Genomic DNA, 21,839 nt, shown 5'->3' on the forward strand with positions numbered 1-21,839 from the left:
GATTCTGAAAAAGTAGATAAGTAGATTGAATAAGCCTAATATTCTGTGGCACTTTTCCCTGCAAGTCTTTTGCTAATTCGTAAGTGGTACAGATTCAGATGCTAAATAAAATGAGCAGAGCTTAAAGGCTAAGAGACTTGGAGACTGAGAAGAGATTTTGACATTCTCATAGGATTGGCAAGATAGAAATTAGAGTCCATGGTCTGCTAACAAAGAAGAGTCTAGTAAACAATTCAGATGTATGGTTAGGAATATAGAAAAGCTATACCCCAGGAGTCAAGGTAAATAGACTACAAATAGACTATCCCTTACAACAACTGAAACCCAGCTTCCAGTCATCTAAATCTAAGACTAGAATAAATCAATATGACCCTAATTTGCCTGTCAAAAAGCAAAGTAAACCCTCTCTGGAAAAAGATAACATCAGCCTGAGATTATTTCTACAATTTTTAAGCACTAAGTCTAGCATTCAATCAATGCATACCAGGAGATAGGACCAAAGGCCTAAAAACAAGGTGGAAAATCAAATCATGTAAATAGACTCAAAGCTAATCCAGATATTTATATTATTATATATGGTTCTCAAAATAACTATAATTAAATATGTTCAAGAAAAAGATGACAAGATGGAGAATTTAATCACAGAAGTATAATCTCAGGGTAAATCAAATGGACACACTAAAACTGAAAATCACCATAACTAAAGTTAAGAGCTCAATAAATGGGTTTAATAGAAGATGACACAGCTAAAGGAAAAATTAATACATCGGAAGACAAAGCATTTAAAAATAACCAAACAATCACAGCTTAAAAAAAAAAAGCACAGAACCAAGAAACATGTACCTGTACAAAAAGATCTAATATTTTTGCATTATTAGACTACCAAAAAAAGAGAATGGTACAAAACAAAATGTGAAGAGATATTGTCTGAGAATTTTCCAAAATTGATGAAAAACAGATTTAAGAAGGTCTACAAACCCTTATCCAATTTATTTAGATAAGTATTTTGATATTTATTTTGATAAATAAAAATTATTTTATTTATTTATTATGATTTTATTTATTCATGAGAGATACACTGAGAGAGGTAGAGACATAGGCAGAGGAAGAGGCAGACTCCCTGTGGGGAGCCTGATGAGGAACTCAACTCCAGGATCCTGGGATCACGACCTGAGCTGAAGGCAGATGCTCAACCACTGAGCTACCTAGGTGCCCGCTTACTCAGTTTTAAATACAGCAACACATATGCACATGCACACACATAGGTACATTGTAGTGAAACTGTTGAAAAGCAAAGACAGAGAAAAGTTTAAAGCAATTGAAGACAAACAGATACATTTTCTTCAAGGGAATAACTGACAATGGACTTTGGAGAAAACATTGAAAGCCAGAAAACAACGGGATTATATTTTTTAAATATTAAAAGAAGAAAAAGATCTGATAAGTACATACCCAGAGAAAATATCCTCAAAAAAAGGATAAAATTATAAAAAATAAAAACAGAGGATTTGCTACAATAAATACTAGGGAAATTATAAAAGGTAAAAGGAGTAACATTCCGGATAGAAGCAAAACATTCAGGAAGAAATAAAGAACAACAGAAACAGTTAAAATAAACAGTGGGTGCTTGGTGGCTCACCTCAATAGGTTGAGCATTTGACTTGGTTCAGATCATGATCTCAGGGTTGTGAGACTGAGCCCTATGTCAGGCTCCACAGTCAGCTTGGACTCTTCTTGAGATTCTTTCCTTCCCCCTGTTTCTGCCCCTCCCTTCCTCTGCTCTCTCTTTTTCTCAAATAAATAAATAAAATCTTAAAAAAAAAACCCAACTAGTTACCATATAGAATAATAATTACAGCGTGCTTTCAGCTCAAAGCATATGTATACTTAAAATACATGAAAACATAGCCTAAAAAGCAGGAGGGATTAAATGTAGTTAAAGTATTCCAAATTCTATGCATTGTTTAGGAAATGACAAAAGTACTAATTTATTTTGAAATACAATAAATCAAGAATGTATATTATAATCTTTTGAGTAATAAAGGTACCAGAAGGAGAGGAGAAAGCATAACATTCATTCACAGAGGTAAAAAAAATGAATCATACAAAATTCTTTTTTTTTTTTTTTAAGATTTTATTTATTTATGCATGAGAGACATAGAGAGAGAGAGGCACAGGCAAAGGGAGAAGCAGGCTCCATGCAGGGAGCCCAACATGGGACCCGATCCCGGGTCTCCAGGATCCCACCCCTGGGCTGAAGGTGGCGCTAAACCACTGAGCCACTGGGGCTGACCCAAAATTCTTGGTTAATAGACTTTTAAAAGAAGGGAGGAGAGAAAAATAAGCATAGAATGGGTGGAAAAGTAGAAAGTGGAGAATAAGAGGTTTAAACCACAGTATATCTGCAGTACCATTAAGTGTAAAGAGACTAAATTACTACAATTAAAATACAGATTGTCTGACTGGATATGAAAACAAACCAAAATCTAATTATGTGCTTCTTAAAAAGACACTTTAAATATAAGGATCCAGAAAATATTGAAAGCGAAAAGAAGAAAAATATATACTAAGCAAAAATTAAGCAAAAGAAAGATGCTATGCTATAGCTAGATCAATATCAGAGTTAACTTTGAAGCTATAGTCATTACTAGGAATAAAGTATGATGAATCATGATCATAAAAGGGTCAATCCTATAGGAACTCATGACATTCCCAAATTTTTGTAAACCTGATAACAAGCTTCAAAATGTAGAAAGCCAAAATGACAAGACTAAAAGGAGAAATGAATAAATCCACATTTGTAGGAAGCTATTTTAACTTTAACCAAAATGGGATAAAACTAGAAATCAACAGCAGAAAGATAATTGGAAAGTCTCTCATCATTTGGAGATGAAACAACACACTTCTATATAATGTATGGATCAAAGAAGTTCCAAGGAAAATTGAAAAACAAACAAACATTGAACTGAATGAAATGCAAGCACAACATATCAAAATATATAGGATGCTTCCATAGAAATGTTTCCATTAGAAAAAAGGAAAGTCCCAAATACAAAATTTAAACTCCACTTTAAGAAACTAAAAAAAAAAGAGGGGGGAGGGAACCCAACAAAGCAAGCAGAAAAATAGAAATAATAAAGAACAGAAATCAATAAAATTAGAAACAAATATAATAGAGAAAATTAATAAAACAAAATAGCTGATCAATAAAATTCAAAAAGATCAATAAAATTGAAAAAGATCAATAAAATTGACAAAGCTCCAATAAGACCAACAAAGTAAAAAGAAGGGACAAATTAAATATCAGGAATGAAACAGAGGATAATATTACAACAGATTCTGCAATTCAATAAGAGAATATCCTATCAAGAGGACAATAAAGAAATGCTATGAACAACTCCACACATAAATTTGACAACTTAAATAGCAAATTCTTAGCAAAGTGAAAGCTACTATAATTCACACAATATGGGATAATTGGAATAGTCTTCTAATTATTAAGGACATCAAATTTATAATAAAAAACCTCCCAAAAAAGAAATCTCTAAACCTAGATTATTTCTCTGGAGAATTTTACCACATGTTTAAAAAGGCAATAACACCAGCTATATACAATTTTTTCCAGAAAAAGAGGTAAGACTTCCCTTCCCATTCAATAAAACCAGTGAACCCTGGTACCAAACCCAATAAGAATACAAAACAAAAGAAAACAAAATGAAACTACTGACCAATATCTCTCATGAATGTAGTTGAAAAATTTTTATCAAAATATTAACAAATGGTGCTCGCTTTGGCAGCACATATATAAAATATTAACCAATGAAATTAAGTAATGCATGAAAAGAATTAAATACCATGACCAAATAGACTTTATTCCCAGATACAAGGCTGGTTTAGTGTTTGAAAAGCCATAATCCAACATGTTAATAGGCTAGAAAAGAAAAATCACATAATCATATCAGTTGGCAGAAAAATCATCTGATAAGACTTAATATCCATTTGTGATAAAACCCTCAGAAAACTAGAAATTAAGGACAATTTCCTCAATTTGATAAATACATCTACAAAAAACCTATGGCCAACATCATACTCAACAGGGGAAAGACCAAATAATTTTCTCCTAAGATTAAGAACAAGAATGTTTGCTCTCACTATTGCTATTCAACATAGTATGAGAAATTCTAGCCAGTGCAATAGAGCAAGAAAAGGAAATAAAAGACCCAGTAGATAGAAAAAGAAGAAATAAAGCTTATGGTCACACAAAATTCGTAGATGATTATTTATAGCAGGTCTGTTTGTAATAGCCAGCCTCAAACTGGAAACAACTAAAATGTCCCTCAATAGGTAAATGATTGAACAAACTATGGTGCATCCATACCTTGGAATATTACTTAGCAATAAATAGGAATGAACTATTGATACCTACAATGGCTCGGATGGATCTCAAGGTCACCACTTTGTGTGAAAAAAAGTTCCCCATTTATTTAATTCCATTTAGGTAGTATTTTAGAAATGACAAGATTACAGAGATGGAAAAACAGATTAGTGGCTGCCAGGGATTGGGAATGGCAGAAAGAAAGATGTGTAACTATAAAGGGATAGCATAAGGAATATATTTGTGATGATGAAATAGTTCTGTATCTTGATTGTAGCAGTAGTCACATGGAGATAAAATTGGCATAGAACTATACACACCTTGTACCAATGTCAAATTACTGGTTTTCATATTATACTATAATTATGTTGAGGTAGCTATTGGATAAAACTTGGTGAAGAGTACAAGGATTTCTCTGTGCTATATTTGCAACTTCCTGTGACTTTATAAAAAGTTCAAAATAAAGAGTTCAAAATAATTATAACTATATAAAATATTACTATATATAATAACTATAAACATATGGTTATGAAAAAAGCAAATAAAAATACATGAAATAATGTTGGCAAGAAATGGCCTACCAAATTAAAAAAAAAAATCTACTAAATGGAGAAGAGCCTTTTAGAATTCTCCACTCAACTTCAATTCATTCCTAGTTGATTAATAGTAACCTTTAATGATATAAATACCTAGATACTAGTATATATAATAGTAACTTAAATGATGCATATAATGGACAGATGCTGTTTTGTGTGTACATATATATATATATGTATACAGTATGCATGTGTGTGTGTGTGTGTGTATAGTAAAATTCTTGAACAGTCTTATGTAGGCAGTATGTTTATGTCCACGTTATAGACGAGGAAACTAAACCAGTGAGAAGGTCAGAAATCAGTAGAGAAAGTGGCTTAAGAATATCCTATCAGGCTTTGCTCTAAAGATGGTTATGGCTCAGGCCCAGACCACTGCATATAGAAAATCCACTGCATTTGCATTGAAGAGAATATTCCTCCTAGCTTTGTGCTCAGAGATCTTAGTGATTTGGAAAGTGAGAAGCTGAGTAATGGCCAAGTTTGAGGGAATCCAGAGTGCTTGCTCAGGATTAATTAAAAGTCTGGGTAAAATTACATCTCTTGAATTCTATTTCTGGATGGGTACATATCAATCCTCAGTCAGCTCTCCAGAGGGGAGGGTATTCCACAGCATATAAATATTAAAACATCTCTTCAAGATGTTGGATATTTATGAGTACTAACATTAAAACTATCTTTTACTGCCCTTTCTCATCCCACTGATTATTTATTGTTTGAAAAGATAAATATAGGAAAGCAATTGACCTAACAATGGCCTCTTCCTGATTACACATTGCATTAAATACAGAAATTATAAAGAGGGCACTTTGGAATCTGTCTTTAACATTAGCAAAGACTGTGTAATGAAAAGGTATGTGGCTTAGCCTAATAGATTAATGCAAACCACAGGTCACAAGAGGCTTGGAGAAGTGTGGTAGATCAACACAAATCTAGCACTATTACAGAGAAGTAGGTCAAAGCCCAAGGATTCTGGTGTGCTTGTACCTCCACACCTCTGAGGAGGATGCTTTGCCCATGATAGGCATCTAATATTTTATTTTTAAAAAAAATTTTTAATAATAAATTTATTTTTTATTGGTGTTCAATTTGCCAACATACAGAATAACACTCAGTGCTCATCCCATCAAGTGCCCCCCTCAGTGCCTGTCACCCATTCACCCCCACCCCCCACCCGCCTCCCTAGTTCCACCCCTAGTTCGTTTCCCAGAGTTAGGAGTCTTCATGTTCTGTCTCTCTTTCTGATATTTCCCACTCATTTCTTCTCCCTTCCTTCTATTCCCTTTCACTATTATTTATATTCCCCAAATGAATGAGACCATATAATGTTTGTCCTTCTCCGATTGACTTACTTCACTCAGCATAATACCCTCCAGTTCCATCCACGTCGAAGCAAATGGTGGGTATTTGTCATTTCTAATGGCTGAGGAATATTCCATTGTATACATAAACCACATCTTCTTTATCCATTTGTCTTTCGATGGACACCGAGGCTCCTTCCACAGTTTGGCTATTGTGGACATTGCTGCTATAAACATTGGGGTGCAGGTGTCCCGGTGTTTCACTGCATCTGTATCTTCGGGGTAAATCCCCAGCAGTGCAATTGCTGGGTCATAGGGCAGGTCTATTTTTAACTCTTTGAGGAACCTCCACACAGTTTTCCAGAGTGGCTGCACCAGGTCACATTCCCACCAACAGTGCAAGAGGGTTCCCCTTTCTCCGCATCCTCCCCAACATTTGTGGTTTCCTGCCTTGTTAATTTTCCCCATTCTCACTGGTGTGAGGTGGGATCTCATTGTGGTTTTGATTTGTATTTCCCTGATGGCAAGTGATGCAGAGCATTTTCTCATGTGCGTGTTGGCCATGTCTATGTCTTCCTCTGTGAGATTTCTCTTCATGTCTTTTGCCTATTTCATGATTGGATTGTTTGTTTCTTTGGTGTTGAGTTTAAGAAGTTCTTTATAGATCTTGGAAACTAGCCCTTTATCTGATATGTCATTTGCAAATATCTTCTCCCATTCTGTAGGTTGTCTTTGAGTTTTGTTGACTGTATCCTTTGCTGTGCAAAAGCTTCTTATCTTGATGAAGTCCCAATAGTTCATTTTTGCTTTTGTTTCTTTTGCCTTCATGGATGTATCTTGCAAGAAGTTACTGTGGCCGAGTTCAAAAAGGGTGTTGCCTGTGTTCTCCTCTAGCATTTTGATGGAATCTTGTCTCGCATTTAGATCTTTCATCCATTTTGAGTTTATCTTTGTGTATGGTGAAGGAGAGTGGTCTAGTTTCATTCTTCTGCATGTGGATGTCCAATTTTCCCAGCACCATTTATTGAAGAGACTGTCTTTCTTCCAGTGGATAGTCTTTCCTCCTTTATCGAATATTAGTTGACCATAAAGTTGAGGGTCCACTTCTGGATTCTCTATTCTGTTCCATTGATCTATGTGTCTGTTTTTGTGCCAGTACCACACTGTTTTGATGACCACAGCTTGTAGTACAACCTGAAATCTGGCATTGTGATGCCCCCAGCTATGGTTTTCTTTTTTAAAATTCCCCTGGGCATCTGATATTTTAATGGAATGAATGCATGAATGAATGAGTGAAAGGATGTCTGGTAGGTGAGGAGCAACATGCATGTTTTTTGCACGTGCTTAGTGGCTTCCACCATTTTTTAATGTAATCTACAGTGACAAATGCATTTTGTAATCATGCCCCAATACTCAGCTATATATATATATATATATATATATATATATATATATATATATATATTCTGTATATGTGTACATTTTACATACACATAGAATCTAATTAAAAATCATTAAATAATTCTTATGCCTATTATAATCTATGTAATGATCTTTTCTATCCTATTTTCTTAAAAAATGTTGACTGATCTCACTATGCTGATTTCAAAATGTACAACTTGCAGTTGATTACAATCTGCAGTTTGAAAAAAAACCTCACGTAGGTGGAAGCTCATGTATGGGTTTTGGAGTCATATCTGGGTTAGAATCCTGGCTCTGCCAACTAATGACTCGTAGCAAAATAGGTAAGTTTCTTAATTTTTCTGAGCTTCCAATTTCTCATAACTTATCTACATTTGTCACTCCTGGAAGCTGACAATTTAGGCAGATACAAATCTAGTATTATCCCAAGATTAGGACTCTCAGAAGATGGAAAGGAAAAAAAATAATGAGAACATTGAGTTTTAATAGATACATACTCTACAGGATTTCTGTCATCTTTCTAAAGCACAAATGTGAACATGGCATCCCCATTTCAAGGGTTCCCTGTTGCTCTTGAACTAGACACTAATTGTTTTATCTTAGATTATATGGCCTTTAAGAGTATGGCTTATGTTGACCTTCGTTTCTTGCATCCAACTGGCCTAATCTATGTACTACCCTACAGATCTTCTGATATATGCAGTTCTGCAAATGCATCACATTTTCTCTTTGGGTTTTTGCACATGCTCTTCTGCTTGCTCAGTTAATTTCTGTTCGTTCTTTAGATCAGAATATAGATTTCTTCAGAGTGCCTTGTTTGGCCATCCAGATCTGCATTCAGTGCCCCTATCAGGTGCTCCTACAGTATCTTTGGCTTAGCTTACCCTTATTATAGCATGCCCGCATTAATATTCCAAAATATCAGCTGCATCCCTCAAGAGCACATCCCTCAAGACTATATTCTTGTTCTATTATCTTTGTGTTATTTATATGTCTAAAGAAATTCTGCACACTCCCTCCTACCTCCTCTTGGTAAACTGGATAAGTTAGATAAATATAGCTTAAGGATCAGGTCATTTGTTTGAAAAACATTCGAGCCAGTGCTTAAATGACAGCTTTAAGAAGTCAGAGTAACCCTTTGGCAAGCATTCTTCAAACATGTCCACTTACTACCAATGGCTGATGATGGCAAGGGGGTGGAGGTCTTGCAGATGGATGGTCACTAAGTACCAACCCTCCTTGTCTAGCTCATGTATAATAAAAGAGAAGGTTATCTACATTTGTCACCCCTGGAAGCTGACAACTTAGGCAGATACAAGTCTAGCATAATCCCAAGAGTAGGGCTCTCAGAAGATGGAAAAGAAAAAAATTAATGAGAGCATCAAGTTTTAAAGAGTGGGGATGGAGGGAAGTAGAGTTAATGGTATATCAGTTACTATTAGCACTTATCTGGTCATAGAGATTCTTTCATTAAGAGATTTCTCATTATTGTTTAAAAGTCACTTAAAAATTGATGGTAATATGTTTTAAGAAAAAAAATGATTGCTTTGTTCAACTGATGAATTTTAACTCTCTATGGAAATGGCATTTATCACTGAGATTCCCAAACTGAAATGAGATCACTTTGGCTCTGTTTGTACAAACTAAAAACACATCTCTAAGTCATCAACAGTATTCACTGTTCAACTCCCTACACACAGCCTTGCAAAGCTGTGAGTCAGAAACAAAAGCAAAAAGCCATTAAACTGAAGTAAAAATAAAAGGAAAAAATCACTAGAGAGAGATTGGGAAAACATACCAACAGAGGCATGAACTGTGCATGACAGAGTCGTGCTTCAAAGAGGTGTCAAATCTCTGAAATCAAGAAACTAGATATCAATTACCCTGCATTGCCCAAATACCAGAAGATATTTTCACATTCAGCTGTTCACACCTGGCTAGGAAGCTTTCCTGTTAACACTTTCTCTATACTTCATCACCCTTATATTAGAATTTTCCAAAGCATACTTTTCAGTGGTCATGAAAACTAAGAGTGTATGTCATGTCCTCCACCTGCTTAAGTGATATTAGAAGTTACTCAGACTGAAATATTTCTGTCTCAGCTATAAAACAGGGTCTACATAATAAGGATAGCCTCCCACAGGAAGTTAGTAATATATTTGGACAGAGTGCTATGTAGCATTAATCTACAACTTTTGCATTATTAATAGAAGAGAAAAAAAAGAAGACAAGTTATCTAGAGGTAATCTGTTTGTGGTGGATGCCATGGGGTGGCTCCCTATAAGCTACTTCCAACTCCTTTCTCCTTTATCTTTGTTTATTGAAGATGAAATACTATTTCTCAATACTCTCTTGCACCTGGAAGAAACTCTAAATATGGTTTTTGCCAGTGAGAAGTTGTTGGGGTCTTCTGGAAAATTTTTTCAAAGCGATAGACTTGACTGGTATAGTCCATTGGTTATTTGTCCCTTTCTCCTTGGAAAGTGGACACAAAGCCCAGAGTCGCAACAGGTTTCATAGCATCATAATGTAACATGAAAAAGTGTTGTAACTACCTGTGAAAGCATAGGAGAAAAATGGAAAGAGGTTACCCAGTGAGGCCCAAACTACCTAAATTCTTTAAAGGATGAGACAAACTTATCAGTTGGGATTTTTTTGTTGTTTACAGCTAAACAGGATATGACTTGACACACTATTGTTAATAACAGCTCTTCTGGGACTCACAGAAATTGCTCTAGTTCATTCAATGGACAACTACTTGAGCTCAAGTCCAAACCAAATAGAGATTCAAGTGGCAGGAAGATAGCGTTAGTTCTGATAACAAGCTTAGGGACATCTAATGGGGTAGGAATGGTTTTTAACAAGCAATTGACAAAAGTAGGTAAATGTGTAATAATTGTGCTCTTTACATATGCAGATGATATGACTGGTCTAAAAGAATCTGAGCTGTTTTCTAGTTTTCATGCCTTGTAAACCTTCATCTTCTTTTTTGTTTCTACTTTCTAATTCTTACGACTGAAATACACCAAGAAGATTGGGCTGGAATTATGAAACAGAATCTAACAGGTTTCCAAACCCTTGACTTTAAGGGTCAACAGCTAGATATAATCAATAGCCTTCTTAAATAGCTTTATTTTGTTCTTAATATATAGCTCAATAAATATATAATATTGTCCAATAATATGTCATCTACTGACCTTCTTAAATAGTTATAGTCAATATTTATTGAACCAGGCATTAGGATAATTTCATTTATTACACAAATAATCCATAGAAAATAGAGTATACTCTCATCCCCATTTTACAGTGAGGAAACTGAGGCTTTAAAAAATTAATATCTTTGAATCAAGTTCCTAGAAAGACCAACCCCCGGTTTCAGGTCTTTCCCAAATTAAGTGCATATGCAATTTTATAATTTTTATAATATATCTTTTATATACCGCTATTCTAATGGAATACATTATACTATAATTATTTGTTTATAAGACAGTTTTAGCTGTTAGACTGAGTTCCCTGAGGTTAAGGATAATTTCTAAACTTCTTTGTATGATCTATGGAACACAGCTCAATGAAAGTTTCCTACAAACATTGGTGAATGCCTGCTGGGAATCAAGGCCACTTAACTGGGATATTGAAAGCAGTGTGCTGTTGGCCACCTTAATTTCACAGCTATAATACGTAAGTCAGTAAGTATTTGACAAATAGGTATTAAGTGCCTAGTCTTATACTGGACCACAGAAATTCTTATTTTGCATAACAGTCTAAATGGACACATTATTTGTGAATATCTGGTAGAGAAAAAAGCTGCAGGATTCACCAAGAACAAGTAATTCCCTTTCTTCTTAGGGTTACTAGATTGATAAATCAAGGGTTTCTCACAAACACAGTACACCTTAATATCACTAAAATATTTGACAAAGTCTTCCACAATGTTCACAGATGAACTAGAGAATGCACACTAAATAATAATAGATGGGATTAATAGTTAACTGAACATCCCAAACAGTGTTGATTAATGGAAGTCTTGAGTGATGAGTTGCAGGGATTATACTTGACATTGATCAACGATCTTATCAAAGACATGGATGAGTCCATAATGATTAAATATGAGGATAGTATAAACCTAGGAAGGATAGCTAATATATTAGAGGACAAAAAATCAATACTTTTAAATATCTTCATTGGCTACAACACTGGACTAAATCTAACAAGCAAATATTTAACTCAGATAAAGAGAGTATCCTATGTTTAAAGAAATAATTATACAAATATAGGATTTTGCACAATATATTTGGGAATATTTGGCTTGATAACAACTTAAAGTAGCAAAAAAAATTAGAGCTTTTAGCTAAAAAGTGCAATGTAAGCCAATAATGACAGTTAATATAAAAGTTAAGGTAGCATTAATAAGTATAACAAATTAAGCTAAAAAGATACAAGAGTCCTGTTGATTTTCTATGCCTTTTTTTCACACTATATCTTAAATATGGTGTCCAATTCTCCATACCATGCTCAATAGAAGGCAATCATAAACTCAATATACTTCAGCATATTTGGAATATGGCTCCCAAGAAGGCTACAGGTTATAATTTGAATGATTAGGACACTAGAGGAGTCTATACTCGATAAATAATTATACTTCTCAAGGCTATGTGCTTGTTTTCTCATCCTTGTAAAGCCAGGCCTAAACATAGAGCCTGGCACATACTTGGAGTTCAGTAAATGTTTATTAATGAAAGTAGTCATAGAATCACCTCAAATATCTAAAGGAAGGGATACTAATGAAGCTTAGATTCTGTGTCTTGGTAGGTCAATTCAGGATCTATAGTAAATGTTACATGGAGACAGCTTTTGGGTGCATACAAAGTGAGCACCTCTATATCAATTGAGTAATCTGAAAGAAGAAAAGGATGTCTAACAAATTCTTGTCACCATAAGTATGTCAACATAGGTTAAATGACATCTGTGAGGGATTTTGTGGAGAAGATGCTTCTGATGGATAGGATGTATGACTCGACCCCCTAAAGTCCTATTCAACTCTATGATCTGTCAAATTATTCATTCATTCATTCCAACAGTATTTATTGAGTACAGACTGCTCTGGGGTCTGGTGAACAAAAGCATGCAAGGTCCCTATCCTAATGGAGCCTGAAGTGGAGACAAATGGTCTCCCAAATGGGTTGTGTGCACATTTGAGGGGAAAGAAAATAGAACTATTATTCATCATTTAAAAAAATCTCATTTTAAAAAAGATTTTATTTATTGATTCATGAGAGACACAGAGAAAGAGAGGCAGAGACACAGGCAGAGGGAGAAGCAGGCTCCATGCAGGGAGCCTGATGTGGGACTTGATCCCGGGACTCCAGGATCACACCCTGAGCTGAAGGCAGGAGCTCAACCCCTGAGCCATCCAGGCGTCCCAAAAAATCTCATTCTTCTTTAATTTCTATATTTTATAATATGACCTATAATGCATATAAATAAGGTAAGTAAGTATATGACCCTTAGAATCAAAGGTTCGTATTTTGGCGAATTAACACCCTAAAGCATTTTTATGGTTAGGGCATCTGATCAAACATATCTGGCAACCTCTAGTAAAGAATGTCAAGTAATCATGTGAGTGAATGCAAAACTGCAGCCATGTCAAGTGCCATACACACCTTCTATTCCCCCTACTTGGGGTTGTTCTAAGCTCACTCAAACATAAACCTTAATGTTTTTCTGCTGTGGGAGTCTTTTAATTCCTGATTGTTGCAGTGAGAAATGAGCACATTCTACTCTACACAGCTGTCAGACATTTGGAGATAGGACTCAACCCCTGCTAGATTCAAATCCTGGAAGAACCAGCACCATAAGAATCCAATCCTATGATCCTATCATAGTGCTAGGGATTGGTTTTTAGCCACCATCATTTACAGATGAATCTTTTATAAGCCAAGTTTTTCTTAGAAAGGCTGAAGATTCAGGGCCAAGCCCTGAGAAGCATGGAGGTAAGAGGCAGAAGTTAGTTGTCCCTATTAGGAAGTTACTGTGGGCCACACATATGATGTCCCTGTGACATAGAGATAACGGACAAATAGAGATTTGTTCTATTTAGTGATAACAAAAAATCAAAATGTAAAATTGTATTTAACCATCATAACATGTAAGGCTGTTATGATAATCCTCCTTTAGCAATAAGGAGGTGAGGATAGATTGCCATTCAACAGTAAGCTGAAGTCCAGGATTATGTGTCACATTAGTGAGCCCTCCCTCCCCTACCCTTGTTCCACATCTCAGGATAGAGTCCAAACTCCCCATCAAAGCCTGCCAAGGCTGTATCATCTCCTTTTTGCTCAGCTCTCAGACTCTCCCATTTTTATCTCTTGTCATTTACTCTCTCACTTAGGTTTCTATTTTACTGAACTCTTGTAGTTCCTCTAACATACCATGCTTTCTCTTACCCCTACATCATTCTCTGTGCCTCCAACACCCCCCTCCCCAGCTCTGGCTGCATCAGTCACCCTATGCTTCCCATATTGTATTCTCATTATGTGTTTGCATAAATGTGGCCTCCAGTGAACCACAAGCTCTATTGAAAAGTACCCATCTTCCTCCTTGTCCCTGATGAACTCTGTACTGAACTCATGTCCTGGCACTTAGACTCAACAAATGTTTGTTGACCTATACACATGAAGATGAAAAATGGCATCTCAGAAAAGTTAACTTACTGAAGGTCATGCAGTAATATCTGGAAGAGGATTGAACTCAGGTCAGTCTCATTCCAAAGTCCAAGATTTAACCTGCCATTAGCATACTGGGAGCCAAACAGATGCCAATCCACCTATCTGGTACTAGTTTCCTTAATTAGGAAATGTGTCGATATAACATAATGGAAGAAGACTGCATAACATAAAGGAATCTAGAATAAAGTCCTTACTCCATACTATGTAATATTGGGCAAGTCACTCAATCTTCTCTGGGCCTTAGTTTCTGCAATGATAATATAAAAGGTTATTCTGGATGGTCTCTGAATACTCTTGTTAACTCTGAAATACAGTTGACCCTTGAACAACACTGGCTTCAGCTGTGCAGGTCCACTTATACAAGATTTCTTTTTAAATAAATACTAAGTACTATAAATGTATTTTATCTTTCTTATGATTAACATTTTTTTCCTATAGCTTACTTTATTATAAGAACACAGTTTATAATACATATAAAATATGAAATATGTGTTGACTGTTGTTTTGGTAAGGCTTCTTGATCAGATAGTAGGATATTAGGAGTTAAGTTTTGGGGGAGTCAAAAGTTATATGCAGATTTTTGACTATGCAATGGGGTCATACCCCTAACCCCTGCTTTGTTCAAGGGTCAACTGTATTATTATGTTAGGAACTTCAAAGTTGCAACCTTTTCCATCTGATAATAACAATGCTCTCTTTTTCACCAAGCTTGCTAAGTTCTTACTGCTTTATCGATGCTCATCACATTGCAATTTCCTTCTGTTCCTACCTAGCTACTGAAATTGTTCTAAATTAATTGAAGACCTCTTAGTGGCTATTTCCTATATCCTCTTCATAGTTCTCTATTGACCTCCCTGAAGTATTTGAAAGGCTCACCTCTATGGTCTCTGCTAAACATCTTTCTCTCAGTTTTAAGTTAAAGTTTTTGGCTGTTTCTTATTTTCTACTATATCCAATGCCACTTTCTTATTCTAGGCCCTTCCTATCTTTTAATACTGTAATCATACCTTAATTTGCCTTATAGTCTAACAGTCTTCCTCTTTGTCTGCCATCAAACTGGCAGAGCTATTTTCCCCAAATTCAGAACTAACAGCTCATTCCCCAATGATAACACTTTGATGGCTCCCACTGTCCCTGAGATTAACCAATGTATAAATACCCATTGTGCATATATTCCATTCATCCTCTGGAGCCCAGTGTAGATATCACAATTTAAGCATAACTTCAGAACCATTCTTAGCACAGATTTCTAGACAGCTACTACCAATAAGTAAATGTGAACATAAGATGGAAACTATTCATTCATAATGTGCTCTAACCTGCTTTCCAGATGCATTTCCTATTTCCATTACTTTCTTTCCCATCACACTCCATGTTCTGGATGCTTCTGAGCTTCCCTATTATGTCATGCTGTTTCAGTCCACTTTACCCTTGCATATGCTGATTATTCTGTAAGGAAAACAATTTTTCTACCGGATCTGGTCAACATTTACTAATCTACTTCTAGAGCCAGTCCAAATGCTGCTTCCTTTTGAAAAGCCTTCCTGATCAGCAGAATTAGAAAAGCTTCTTTTTCTTCTGTTTACATTATATTGCAATGACTTATTTCCATATATGTTGATCCCCTTCTAACTAGAATATGACTTTCTCTAGACTGGGGCCACTTCTTAATTATCTTTGTATCTTTCCCAGAACTTACTACAGTAACTACAACATGGTAGGTGCCAAAGGAGTGTTTGATGAATGAAAGATCAAACAGTTGACAAAATGAATGACATGCCTCTAATTGTACATAAGATAGGTTTGGAACTCATGGTCGCTGCATATAAACACTGTGTGAGATATGCCCACAGCAACTCTCTTCTTAGATCTCACCTGGTTCCAGGCATACCAGGAAAGTTGAGAACTTCACTGATAAAGTACAGTAATAACAATAATGATGATGATGATTATTGAGTGCTTACTGTGTGCCAAGACAAAAACTGCTCATTTTAAGACTTAAAGAACAAAGAGCCGAACAATCTTTTAATATAAAGAAAGAGAAGAGCAGAATAAAGATAATTCTGGTATAAAGCGTCCTACTTTGATCTATTATCCAAAAATATGACAAGTGACTAAAACTCCACTGAAGACAGAACTTTATATCACTTACTAATACAGTGGAGTCAGAGCCAAAGGAAAGACTATCACTTATACATCTGTCTGGGCTGAGGAATAAATAACATTGAAAAAAAATATATCATTCTATACTGGCTACAGTTAACATTATGCTAAGAAATTTCTTTACTGGTCAAATCTACATGGGTGAAATTAGCTTAGGATGGGGTCTCCTCATGTTCCAAAGAATAACTATCGGATCTAGAAAAACAAAATAAGCATTAGATGACAAAAATTTGGAAAGTGATAGTGCTGACTCTTTTATGGTCCTTTTAGAGGCTTACTGTGCATGTTAGCATATTGGGGATATGAAGACTGCAGTAAGAAAACCTGCCCAGAGGGGCTTAACCCAGAATTCTCCCTATGAATTTGGCCAGTGAACTTTTTACAAATAGAATGTCTTGTTTTTATTTCCATGGAATTAGTACAGGGAAATATTGGCTTTGGAGGTTCTTAGAAATAGTCCCTCTGTGCTGAGATTCTAGCAGTGGGCATATGCAAAGGAGATTGCTATGAAGACCTGTCTGATTTAGGGAAAGTAAGATTGGCTTTGGTCCGGGCCAGAAGAGGCTCGTAAGTGGTATTATCATTTCAATGATAAAAATTCAACCCTAGATGAAGGCTTAAAAGAAAAGGCTAACTCTTAATCAGTCGTTTGAATTAACAGTTTAGTTATTGGGGCTGTCTCCCACAGTCATAGGAATTTATATTTTCATTTTATCCCAAAGAAAAACTTGACCATCTTTCTTTAATACTATCAACCTGGAAGCTTGACAGTAAGGATTAAAAATTGCTCCTTCCTTCCCACTTGGTTATTGGAAAGGCTCTGAAAGGTAATCAGTCTTGCGAAGCTACACTTTACAGTCTGCATAAAAATGCCATGATTTCCCTTCCTCTCCCCAACCTAATTGAAAGTGCATAATATCACCCAGCTGGGGAAATGTAAACGGTAAACATACGCAATATATCATGCTATCGCACAAAAGCTGGTTACTAATAGGGACTGGGTGGTTGTCAGGACCAAAAGAAATCTGGAAAACAAGTCCTTTTTTTCATCTAGAATGAGAGCTTTGTGTCTGCCACCTTCCCCCTCAGCTCTTTCCTCCAGAATTCAAGCTACAGTCAGATTAAACCAAGGTCAGTAGACTCATTCCTTGCGTGTGTAATTCTAGGGCTCACCTAACAATGTATATTGACTAAAACTCTCTTATATCACCCTTTCAAGAAATGAAACATTTTATTTGTGGCAGGAGGTGGGGTGGAAATCATTTTGTTCCCTACCTACTTCAATTGTACTGACAGATGGTCTTATTATCTCTTTCCTTAGCTGCTAAGCCTAAGGATCCTTGGCCTTGTCACCTCTTATCTTTCTCTACTTCATCAAACTCCTATTGCCAAGATTATCTCCTTTTTTTATCTCTGATCATCCATGAACATCTATACAGGATCACATTTTCCTTGAGTGTAAAATCCCAACCTTGCTTTTCAAGGTCCTCTGCACCTCTGTGGCTCAATATAACTCCAGCCCCATTATACCTATGTAGAGGCCGCCATTCTCTTACTCCTCACCCTCCAGTGTCATGACATCTTCTTGAATAAATCTTTCACAGGAAGACTTTTAGGAGAAAGGACAATATTCCTTCAAAGTTTCCATCATTAGTTCTCTGCCACAATACCCTTTCAAAAACTTCTCCCTGTTGCATCATGAACTCAATGACTACCATTCATTCATGCCACCTTATAACTGGCTATTTTGTTTTATTTTTGGTGGCTGATACCTTCTGGCGGGGGGGGGGGGGGGGTCAAAGCATAGCTTTTACCAAAGTGACTATCCCCTTTCAGTTTTAATAGATTACAGGATATATTTTTATTGGCTTCAGCAGTAGAGATGATTTGAAACTTACTGAATTAAAACTCTATTTGTCTTGCAATAATTTATATTACCTGTCAACTGGGACTGGTGGATGATATGGTTTGTTGACCTTGGCATAGAGACCCTCTAAGTGGTCCCTCTCTGGAGACAGTGGACGGCCATCCCGATGGTAAGCCAGTGGTCCAGCCCGAGGTGGAGATGGTGACCTATAGACACTTGGGGAGGCACATGGTTCCCGGAAGTGGTTCACTCTGGCATAGTTGGGGTCCATTTCATCATCATCCATATCGTGCAGTGATCCAATTGCACCAGTAGCATAATCAATGAGACCTCTCGCCTGCTTTTCCCTTAGTTCCTGATGTTTTGCTCCAATCCTGAAAAAAATATAAAACAGGTAGCAGAGACATATGTGAACCTTATGTGATAATCCAACAACAGACTCTCCTGAATCTGCTGATTCTTCCTAGTCAGAGATTCAGCTGGTACTCTCCTGTTAACCCAACATCACACCATGTAGAGATGTCAATGGCATACCCATGGGGTTGATTTTACATTTCTGACCTTTATTTGTTATGGGGTCTTTACTTTTAAAGCAATGCTATAGGTATTTTGACATCTTGTCCACCGATGCCTAGGCAAACTGCAGAGTCAGAGGCTGATTCTCATTAATGTTCCCTTCCTACAAACTGGAAGTGCCTATGGGAACAGTATGTCTGTGCTGTGATAAGACAAAGTCTTCCTGGGAGAGGGATGCATGTTAAAGAGCCCATCAGAATCACATACTTGGGCTATGATTTCACTATTTGGTACCCAAGAGGTCTAGTGTATTCTTTTAAAGGAAAGAGCTTGCAAAAATTGATTTAAATATGAAAAAGAAATACAGAAGCTTTCTGGTCACTAAAAGCAGTGGGATACGAGGTAATTTATGAGAGACTCTAAGTTTTTTGGTTACACAAATGGGGATCATTGTGTCTCATTATACAGGGGCTGGGACAGAGTAAAATAGTGAAGAAATTAATAGGCTCCTGACAGAGATGAATTGGCACATATAAGTGAATTAAACATTACTGGCAGGACTCCACGGCGCTCAAGCCTTAAGTGGTATTACAAAATGCTACTGCTAATCAGTGTACTGCGTAGACTGCTGGGAATGAGAGTAGAAAAAATATACCTAGGTGGATTCCAAATCCATCTGAATTTTAAGAATTTGACATTTAATCTGGAAAGTATTAGAGCAGCTCTCCTAAATTCTCAGTTACGTGTTAGAATGGAAAGGTCACTGTGGCATCTTATTGGACAATGGTGATGCGATGGTGTCAGGAGGTGTTCCGTGCTAATGAGGAAAGAAGGTAACTTTCCATCACTGGGCAAAAAGGGTGCACTCTGTATGCACTAGGAGAGAAGGCAGGCAATGCTGGCTCAGGCAGCGAGAGGAAGAACTCAAGAGAGGATGGGACAAGCTTGGATCCTGGGCTCTGAGAATAGAAGAAGGCTGTGGGCTAGAAGGGAAAGATCTGTACATGCCTGGACGCATTTATAGAAAGCTTGGATGCGTTAAAAAAAACAAAAACTGAATTCTCTCAGTACCTTCTCCTCTTCAAGCAAAAACAGCTGTTTTTGCACATGGCAGCTAGCTTTATTTTACAGAACATCAAACTCTTTGTAAAAATCTTTAAAAGCCATCATCTTTATCTTTCAAGGTATTTTCTCTTTTGGCAGAACAGCTTTTTTTTTTTTTTTTTTTTTTTTTAAGTGGAGAAAAAGCAAGGGAAAAAAAACATGAAGAAGAACGTATAGACAGAAATCCAGCTTCTATCCCCAAGTCACAACAGATGAAAATAAATGCCAGGATACATTATTGTGTATCTCTTTGACTAAGTCAAATCATGTACCCTACACATAAGTAATTAGAAGAATTTATATTTTTGTAAAGAGGAACTTGAATCTCCAAGGGATTTTGAATGAAGATGAAAGGAAGATTACATGGTAGGGTACCTGTTAAGAAGCCCTGCCTGTCCTCTTTCAGGGCACATTAGCTCTAGATTCACGGATGTTTGTTTTGAATCATTTTTTTTTTTTTTTTAATAAAGAAGATAACTTGCTCTGTTCTGCAACAAAACAGTCCTTTCAGGGACAGTGCAGACTGGATTATCAGAGAACACTCGCTGCACTACGATGATAGGGATGGATTTCCATTGCAAAGAGAGCGCAGTACATCAATAAAGTCAGGAGGTGGGATTCTGTGTGGTTACTATGCCTCCTGAGCGCGATGCCTTCATGAGAAATCATTCAGCAGAAAGATGAACATCTCGCGGTTGCTGCATAAAGCTACACTTGTGCATTAATGAAAGAAGAAAACACCAAGCCTGGTTTTTAAAAGTCACAGAAATAGAACACCAGTATCTGTGTTCCTTATCTCATCACTTCTCTTTCTTAGAGGTTTTCTCATTAATTAGGCTTGCTGGGTATATAAAGATTCTCAGATGAAAAGTACTCCGCATATGCAAAGCAGTATTTTATCTTGCATTTTTTCTTTCTAAAACAAAACTAAATTTCTCCTTGATCCTCTCTGCACCACTGAGTGTTTCAGTAACTAATTTCATATTAATCACTCAGTAGGTGAAATAATAATTTCTCTGAACCGTCATTATTATGCCATATATCAGGGTCTCTGTGTGTGGGGGAGGACAAGGCAATCTGAAAAGGGGTGTATGGGGGCAGAAGAGATTCTCTCCAGAGAGGAATGTCAAGGAAATAGATTTTGTTTTGTTTTGTTTTGTTTTTGGTTGCTCTGACATCTCTCTGCCCCAATTCAGTGTGAGAATTCTAATTGTTTATAGTCATTTCCTCTTAGAGGTCTTCTTATCACTGGGAACTCAACCTGTTAAAATGTCTATTTTTCACAATAACTCTTGATAATATATCCTTTTTTGAAATAGAATTTTTCAGATTTTATTTATTTATTTGAGAGAGAGAGAGAGAGAGAAAGAGAGAGAGAGTATGAGTAGAGAGAAAGGGTAGAGGGAGAAGCAGACTCTCCATTGATCAGGGAGCTCGATGTGGGTGGGACTTGATCCCAGGATCCTGGGATCCTGACCTGAGTCAAGGGCAGACATTTAACCAATTGAGCCACCCAGGTGCCCGATAAAATATCTTTTTTATTGGATGGTACCACCAGCTTCCCCAATCTCCCCAGCACTGTGCTTTTGAGTTGTTTAAATTTCTTCTCTTTCTTTCCTTACAAAAGCATTGTTGTTTCTTTGTTTCCATTATAACTCTTGGATACTCTCTTTTATTTCCATTTCTTGAGATAAATTCTAGTATTCAGACTACACTGCCCAGCTCTGCACTGTCCAATATGGTGGCCACTACCCATATGATGTTGTAGACATT

At 36.4% G+C, this 21,839-nt stretch overlaps 1 protein-coding gene across 5 annotated transcripts in view; it reads right to left on the bottom strand.

Annotated features, from left to right (window-relative positions):
• PARD3B (par-3 family cell polarity regulator beta) overlaps nucleotides 1-21,839 on the bottom strand; it is a 979,753-nt gene that overhangs the window by 138,652 nt on the left and 819,262 nt on the right. For all 5 annotated transcript variants that reach the window (XM_077885333.1, XM_077885331.1, XM_077885334.1 and 2 more), the window contains one exon: nucleotides 18,518-18,820. In XM_077885333.1, the coding sequence (XP_077741459.1) occupies nucleotides 18,518-18,820 (303 nt within the window). The remainder of the gene's footprint in view (nucleotides 1-18,517; nucleotides 18,821-21,839) is intronic.

This window comes from Canis aureus, chromosome 36 (assembly GCF_053574225.1).
Source record: "Canis aureus isolate CA01 chromosome 36, VMU_Caureus_v.1.0, whole genome shotgun sequence".
In the NCBI taxonomy this organism is placed as follows: domain Eukaryota; kingdom Metazoa; phylum Chordata; class Mammalia; order Carnivora; family Canidae; genus Canis; species Canis aureus.